We start from the raw sequence: 8,235 nt of genomic DNA, 5'->3' as shown, positions 1-8,235 counted from the left end.
GAGCTGGTGGGGGGGCCCCCCCCCCCCCCCCCCAACTGGCTGGGGGACCCAGGGCTGGTCTGGGAAGGGGACAGGGGGCAGGGGTTGGACAGAGTCAAGGGGGGCCTGGGGCAAAGAGGGGTCTGATTGGAGGGGGGTGGAGAAAAGGACTGGGGTCTGATGGGGAGGGGTGGGGGTAGGGGAGGGGTCTGGGGGCCTGAAAGGGACTGGATGCAGGAAAGGGCCTGGATGGGTGGATGAGCTGCAGGGAGTCATGGGCGGGGGTGGGGGAAGGGTCCCCTCTCTCACTGGCAGGGGCTGAACAACCTCCCACTGGTGCCCCAGGAGCTGTGCCGGGAGCTGCACGCCCGCGTGGACCGGGTGGATGAGGAGCGCTATGACACTGAGGTGCGCGTCAGCAAGAGCATCAATGAGGTGCGAAGCCAGACTCTGGTACCCGCCTTCAGAGACGGGGCAGCGCAGAGTCCTTTGGTAGCCCCATACTTGTGCCCGCTAATGCCCACTCTGAGCTCTAGCACAGCATTCCCTAGTGCCTTCCTACAACACAGAGCCGCCTTAGTGCCTCGCCCCCCTGGTCCCAGTGTGGCACCCCTAGTGCCTTCCCAGAGCCCCTCCACCTCCTCACTGCCCCTGCAGCACAGCACTTCCTAGTGTCCTCCCTGGTCTCAGCATCATGCTGCTCCCTGGTGCCCACCTTGCTTTCTGTGTCTCAGTACCCACTAGTGCCCACCTTGCTCCCTGCAGCACAGTACCCCCTAGCACCCTCCCACTGCCCAGCACCCACTACCACCTTCCCACTCACTTTCTCTCCTCTACCCCCTGACTCCCAGATCGAGGACCTGAACCAAAAGATCTTTGACCTGCGGGGCAAGTTCAAGCGTCCGGCGTTACGGCGGGTCCGGATCTCAGCTGATGCCATGATGCAGGCGCTGCTGGGCTCCAAACACAAGGTGTCTCTGGACTTGCGGGCCAACCTCAAGCAGGTCAAGAAGGATGACACCGAGAAGGTGAGATGGGGAGGGGGCACAGTGAGACTGAGGGAGAGGGAAGGAAGCAGGGGAAGGGGGACTGGGGAGTGAGTGGGGTGGGAGGGATGGAACCTCAGGGGGAGGGGAGAGGGGGATCAGAGGATCTGGGAGGGTGTGGAAAAAGGGCATGGCTGGGGTAGGTTCTGGGCTGGAAATGGGAGGCAGCAGAGGGAAGATGGGGTGCTCCCCTCCCCAGCACTGACTCTCTCACCCCCTCCAGGAGAACCGGGAGGTGGGAGACTGGCGCAAGAACATCGATGCCCTGAGCGGCATGGAGGGCAGGAAGAAGAAATTCGAGACCTCTGGGGCAGGGCAGGCCTGAGCTGGTGAGAGATCCCCCTAGCACCCCCAGACCCTGCTAGGGCTTTGGCACTGGGCAGCACTCTCTCCCCTCCCCTCTTTCCCCCAGCCAGCTCCCACCCCTGGCTCCCCACAGCACCCATTACTGGAACTGGAGAAGCCAAGAGATTTCCACCCCATCTCCAGCCAGCTCCTGACACAAAGCCCCCAGGCGCTCCATGCTGGGGCTGGAGCACTGGGTAATCCCCTTCCACAGCACCCCCTAGTGGGTGGGGCTGGGGCATCACTGCTCTACTCACCTTCATGCCTCACAGCGTGTGTTTCTCTCCAGCAGACCCAGACTGCTCCTGATGGGGGTGTAGACACTGCTGTAGACCTCATGTCTCCTGTTGAGCCCCACCAGCATGCCATCCCTCCCACCCCCGCAACCAGGAACAGCCCTGCCTTCGTAACCACCTTATTCACATCTGTCTGCCAATAAAAACACTCGGAGTCTCTGGGATTTGTCTGGACCTGTTCATAGAGGGGAGAGTTGAGGTGGGAAATATTCTCCCTCCCCTCTGCCTCCCCATATCTGGCCCCTGGGCAGAGGACTGGCTGGCTCAGCAGATGGAATGGGGCAGGGATGCAGGTATTCTAGTACTGCATTTTCTCACATACAACAGGCACTTTTCCGCACTCAAAAAAACAGCTGCTGGAATTTGAGTGTGCATTATATTTGAGAAATGTGGTATAAGCAGTTTCTGCCACTTACCAGGCAAAAGGGGAAGTGAAATCTACAGCCCTCCACAGGCAGCGGAACAATGAGCATAGTCTCCCTGCTTGCTGCTGCAGCTCCTACTGAGTTATAACAAAGATGTTTTCTTCTTCATTCAAAAATAAAAGTGCATCATATATTCCAGGGTGCATAGAGTGGGACAAATATAGTATTTGATCTATTAAAGTGTAGCCCACTCCCATCCCAGAGCTGGGGCTGGAACCCAGGAGTCCTGTCCTCTGCCTGCCTTACTCTCATCCAGTGACGCTCAACCTTTTGGCCCCACAGGCCGGATGAGTGGCATGGGGCCTGTCTGTGGCCAGGGTTGGGCCCTGGGACCTAGCACCAATTCCTATATGCCAGAATTGGGTGCTGGGGGCCCAGCACTGCCGCCTCCTGCCCTCTGCTAGCTGGGATTGGGTCCTGGGGAGCACGGTGCCACCCATACCTGGCCCTGCACAGAGACTGGGCACCAGATCCAGCAGGCAGGGCCCAGGGCTCCCTCTGGATCCAGAAATTTGGAAGTACAGGAGCAGTGCCACCACTCTCTCCTGCTGCCAAATTTCTGGACTTGTGGAGAGAACCCCAGGCCGGATGACAGCACCATGGGCCAGTTCTGGCTCATGGGCTGGAGGCTGAGCATCCCTGATCTGGTCTGGTTTCTGGAGCTGGGTACTTTTACCTCTAGACTAGATGCCAGAGTGCTTTTTACTGCCTTATGTAATGGAGTCAGCTCTGCCTGAGGGCAGTTCATGCTGGAAAGAACTCAGGTGTCCTGGCTCTTACCTTTCCTCCTGGTTTAAAATTTGACCTTAAAGTTGGGTCTGTACCCAGAGAGAAATGGCACACCCGCACCTCCCTGCACCCTCCTCCTCCTTATGGAAGGGGCTGGATTCCACATGCTCCCTACTCCCCATGCAGGGCAGACCAGTCACCATGTCCCAAGTCTGTCAGGAGCCTGTGACCCACTGCCCCAGCTCAGATTCTAGTGTATGAGTGGGGAGAGGTCTGCATTGATCCCAATCCACTCAGGCAGGAAGGTGGCCAAGGGCTTGAAGACTTTGAGGAATGGGGAGTCAGGCAGGGTGTAGTTGGCCAAGTAAATGGTCTCCCCTCTGGCTAGGTAGGCGACCCAGGTGCTGAAGGTCCCAACAGTCATGATTGTGTGGTTGCAATGGGCCAGCAGTGCAAAATCTCTGCCTGGAGATGACTCCCTCCCGTCTCCAGCAAAGTACACATCCCCACTTGAAGCATCGATGTTCTTCCGGCACCAGTCCATCCCGTTGCTGGTCACTACGAAGACCGGCTCCTCGTACTTGGCCCGGAAGTAGCCCATGGCCTTCTCCAGGTAGGCCCTGTCAGCCACCACCCCCTTCCAGGTTGTGCGCATCCTGTGGACGTAGTCCCCCCTGCGCACATGGACGCCCACGTAAGTTACACTCTGGCGCTGGACACGCAGCCCAGCCAGATACTGGTTGGCCTCATCCTGGATGTGGTCATGGAAAGAGAACTCCTGCAGGATCTCATCCTGAAGGTGGTGGTAGAAAGTCCATGAACAGGGGTAGCCCATTAGCCGCACATACTTGCCTGGGATGTGCCTGTACTCCTCCGACATCCAGTCATGGAGCTGATAATTCCTCCAGGGGACTTTCTTGAACACAGCTCTGGGGACCACAGGCAGGGTGATACGAAACAGGGGTGCCAGGTGCTGGTGCATCTCTGGGAGGATGCAGGCCTGACACCCATTCATCTTGGCCAGTGCATAGAGGGTGGCAAACTCTCCCATCTGGTTCCCCAGGCACCCAACAGAGTTGATTGTCCACAATCCAGTGTCCATTTTGGGGCTGGTGTCCTTTTGGTACCCCATGGGTTTGGGGTATGGTGGCCTCTGCCCGGGGTCACTTTGCCAGTCATTTATGAATAGGAAGAGTAAGACTGGTAGGCATGCCAGCAGGCAGAGATATAGTAGATGGAACAAGGTGGAGGGGACCCTGAGGACCATGGTGGTAAGACTGTGATCCCAGTCTGGAGAGAAAAGAAATGGATGAGACTCAGTCACACCCATAGAAATTCAGGCCTTCCTTGAACCCGCTAATCCAGGGAAGGCCACAACCATTGGCCATGATGGCATGTGTAGGCTGGAGAGAAGCTCTTGGGGAAAGATGAGAGGGAATAGTAAGGTGGCAGTGGGAGGAGAGAAGAATAGAAGGACTGATGGATGTTGGGGTCTGTGGATAGATGCATGGCAGGGTTTAATAAAAGGGGTGCAAGGGATGTAAATGGCAGGGATGGGGGGATACATGGATGGTTTGAAAGACAGGATGGAGGATTGTTGGTGGGACAGCTGGGTGGCTGAAGTGAGAGATGGGATGGATGGTCAGTCACAGGGCTGTTGGCAGGAGTCATAGGAAATTAGTGGGATTGCTGTGGGGTGTAGCAGGTGACTTGGTGCTTCTGCTACTTGAAGAGCAGGCTGGCTGCAGCATTCTGTGGGTTCCTATGGTGGGTTAAGGAAGTAATGATCACTGATCAGTAACTAGAAGGGTGTGTGTGTGTGTGTGTGTGTGTGTGTGTGTGTGTGTGTGTGTGTGTGTGTGTGTGTAACCTTATCATATTCTAATATAATAAAGGGCTTAGTCTGTCTGTCTGTCCATAACACTTTTAATCAAGTGCGCATGTGTTATTGAGGTAGAGTTACCATACATCCATGTCCTCTTTTTTAAGCCCTCTGATCTCAGTCAGGGCGAGTTTTTTTAAATCTAACCAAGTGTCCAGGACTTTCCTTTGCTCCACTGGAGGGAGCAGAGGGAGGGCGATTGGAGGCAGCAGGGAACACACACATACCTGTCTGCAGTTGCAGAGGTGCGTAGACCCATATGGTGCTCCCTGCTGCCTCCTATTGGCCTCCCCCTGCTCCCACTCCCAGAGCACAGCAAAATCCTAGACATTTGATCAGGGCAGAGGAAGCGGAAGCTAGGGTTGCAACAAAGCAAGGGGGAGGGGAGGGTTGCCTGTTCTCCAGTGGGGGAAGGGGCGGGAGGGCTTGGAGGGTATCAGGGAACTCCATGGCCAGCACAGGGACCAGTGCCCCTGCTCTGCTCACAGGGGCTGAGCAGCCACGAGACACTGGGGGGCGAGAAGGGCAGGGGGAGGGAGGGGGCCATGGCCAGGCTGCCTGGTGTGGTGCAGCAGCCCCATCTCAGGGTGGAGGGTACCACAGCCTCCCCTCCTCTTCCCTCCAACCCGCTCCATCACTGCCTGCTGACCATTTTTCCTTTGTGTTGGTATTGATGTGCCAGGCCCTTGAAGGGGAGCGTGTGTTCAGTTATTTGGGGCCAAGCAGGTGTCACCGAGTGTTTGGATTTACCTCTGGGTCTGAATCAGCCCATTGCCACTTTTTAATAAAAAGTTTAGTATCAGAGCCACCATGCTCTTATCGGTCAGGACGGGGACACCTGGGCCCCTCCAGCAGGGCTGGTGGGGTCAGGGGCCTGCGGGTCAGGAGTGAGGGGCACTGGGGTGGGGGCAGGAGACTGCGGGTTGGGAGTGCAGGGGGAACTGGCAGTGTCAGGAAGCTGCAGGTCAGGAGTGAGGGGCACCATCAGGGCCCAGGGGGGCAGCGTACTGCAGTTTGGTGAATGAGGGGCACTGGCAGGGCTGGGGTCAGTGAATTGGGAGTGATGGGCAGCAGCAGGGCTGGGGGGTGTGAGACTTGGCAGTGAGGGGCAACAAAATGGTCAGGGGCAGGGCCACCTTTCAGGGCCAGCCATGTAAACGCTCCTTTAAAATCCATCATTCATGACGGGCAATTGGCTAGTATATATATAAAGACATATATTTTTACCAAAAAAAAAAAAAAAGATGGATGAACAGAGGAATCAAATGTGTGTGCATGTTCAGGATGGACGTGCATGTTTGAGGATAGATGGATACGTGGATGGATGGAAGAGTAGGTAGGCAGATTCCTCTTGAGTTCAGGGGGTGGAGGGACACATAGACAGACAGAGATGATGGGAGGATGGAAGGACAGGTAGGTGTTCCAGGGGATGGACGGGAGTACTGCAAGGTGGGGTGTTTCTGGAGTGATAGATGAAAGGATGCGTGTCTGGGCCTGTGGAAGGCTGGGTGGATGTTGGGGCTGGAAGGCTAGGAAGTGGGGATTGGGGAGGGCAGGCTGACACGTGGGGGTGGCTGTGGGGGCCTGGGTGGTCCCTTGCAGGGCTGTGGCTCTAGGGCTGGGGGCCTGGGCCTGGGAGAGGCAAACGTCCAGCTGGGATCCCCCTTTCCTCCTTACCGTGTCAGGGTAGGGGGGAACCGTTCCAAGGGGGCACCGGCTGTGGCTCAGGGTTTCTCTGGGAGTGCTGTGATGTCCCACCCTGGTGGGCCAGATCCCTCCTGCTCCAAGTCCAAAGCCCTCCCAGGGAGGTTCGGCCTTAGAGTCTCTTCCAGGCAGCAGGAAGTTCCTCTGTGCTTTGTCAGTGGGTGCTGCTTGCCACGCCCAGCAGGACCGGATGTGTCCCTTCTGCTCCAACGGTTGTGGTCAGGCATTGGGAGGGGGACAGATGGACAGACAGGGACTGGGCCATAGGCTATTAACATGCCCTGTGACTGCCAGACCAGGCTAGCAAACCTAGCATAGGAACACTTAAAGCAGGTATATAATAAATTATCAGCTTTAAGCAGGGGTACAATCACTAATCAATCTGCTGGAGCAAAACCAAAAAGTCAAATGTGAAAAAAAAATCTGCTCATTGAAGCCACAGCTAGTAACCAGGCCTCCAAACAAATAAGTGCTTTTTTTGGCACAGCAGCTAAAAGTAACCAGAGCCATTTTTCCTTTTAGTAGCAAATATATGTCCTCAGCTGTGTTGCACAAACGGCTAGTTTCGTGCCCCTGGAGGCTTGTCCAATCCACCTCTAGGAGAGAGTCTTACACACAGGCTGGGTCCAATTTTAGATTTATTGTTTGCAAACAAGTTCGACAAGGGAGCTTAATTTACTCAAATCCGTGTCGACCCCAAACAGAGTCTGGGGTTCCTTTTTATAGCTAACATAAACAAAAGATTCTAACGTGTCGCGTAATTATTGGTAGCCCAAGTATTACGTCTTACAACATATGTCTAGCAGGTACATGTTCTATGATGGTTTACATACATGTCTCATTTACATCTTAAATCTCCTCCCTGGGGCCGTCCTTAAGTCCATTTCGGTCATTCTTTGGTCAAGGTCTGAGTTCTTTACATCAGCACCTTTCTCTGTGCCTCTTCTCTTATCTCTCGTAAGGAGTTATTTGTTGCATCTGTTCCTGGCTATGTCTGCAGAAGTCTAGTGCTACTCGTAAATCTATCATTGGCCTACATACCTTAGCAGAAGCAAGTGTGATAATATGCAGAAGCAATTATGTAGTGAAACTAAACAGTTCTCAGCTGTGAAGCCTTTGTGTAGGGAGATGAGACATTTTTTTACCACACAGCTGCTACACAAACGTTATTGCAAAATCATAATGACTAGATTATAACATATTTTTACCACAATTCCCCCCTCAAGATGCTTTCTAAATGCACCACTGAAGACAAAGACCTGGGGGGTTATAGTAAACCATAAACTGAATATGAGCCAACAGTGTGCTCTTGTTGCAAAGAAAAAAAAAAAAAAAAGCCAACGGCATACAGGGTTGTATTAAAAGGAGTGCGACTTACAAATCAAGGGAAATGATTCTTCTGCTTTATTCAACTCTAGTAAGGCCTCATCTGGAGAATTGTGTGCAGTTTTGGGCTCCACATTTCAAGAAGGATGTGAACAGTTTGGAAAGAGTCCATCAAGTAACTATAGGCCTGTAAGCCTCACCTTGGTGCTCAGGAAGATCTTGGAGAGAATCATCAAAGAGCACATCTGTGGGGGGCCAGCAGGGAAGATCATGCTCAGGGGCAACCAGCATGGGTTCATCAAAGGCAGGTCCTGCCTGACCAACCTGATTGCCTTTTATGACCCAGTAACTAAAGCCTTGGATGATGGTGTCGCCGTGGACATAGTCTTTCTAGACTTTAAGAAGGCCTTTGACACTGTCTCTCACCCCATCCTCATCAATAAATTAAGCGACTGTGGCATTGATGCCTGCACAGTTGGATGGGTAAAAAATTGGCTGATGGG

At 54.2% G+C, this 8,235-nt stretch overlaps 1 protein-coding gene and 1 pseudogene across 3 annotated transcripts in view; one reads left to right on the top strand and one right to left on the bottom strand.

The window, feature by feature from the left end:
- Positions 1–1,825, top strand: part of TNNI3 (troponin I3, cardiac type) — a 7,106-nt gene extending 5,281 nt beyond the window's left edge. The window contains exons 7-10 of one of the 3 annotated variants that reach the window (XM_025196668.1): positions 274–414; positions 831–1,007; positions 1,249–1,354; positions 1,663–1,825. In XM_025196668.1, the coding sequence (XP_025052453.1) occupies positions 274–414; positions 831–1,007; positions 1,249–1,350 (420 nt within the window). In that variant the 3' untranslated portion in view covers positions 1,351–1,354; positions 1,663–1,825. Of the gene's footprint in view, positions 1–273; positions 415–830; positions 1,008–1,248; positions 1,355–1,659 lie in introns of all 3 variants that reach the window. The other 2 variants (XM_025196670.1, XM_025196679.1) reach the window with 2 other exon arrangements.
- A 156-nt stretch (positions 1,826–1,981) lies between these two features.
- Positions 1,982–4,491, bottom strand: LOC102387476 (annotated as a pseudogene).
- Between the last annotated feature and the right edge of the window lie 3,744 nt (positions 4,492–8,235).

The sequence above is a fragment of the Alligator sinensis genome, unplaced genomic scaffold (assembly GCF_000455745.1).
Source record: "Alligator sinensis unplaced genomic scaffold, ASM45574v1 scaffold647_2, whole genome shotgun sequence".
In the NCBI taxonomy this organism is placed as follows: domain Eukaryota; kingdom Metazoa; phylum Chordata; order Crocodylia; family Alligatoridae; genus Alligator; species Alligator sinensis.
This window is presented reverse-complemented; position numbering and strand designations above follow the sequence as displayed.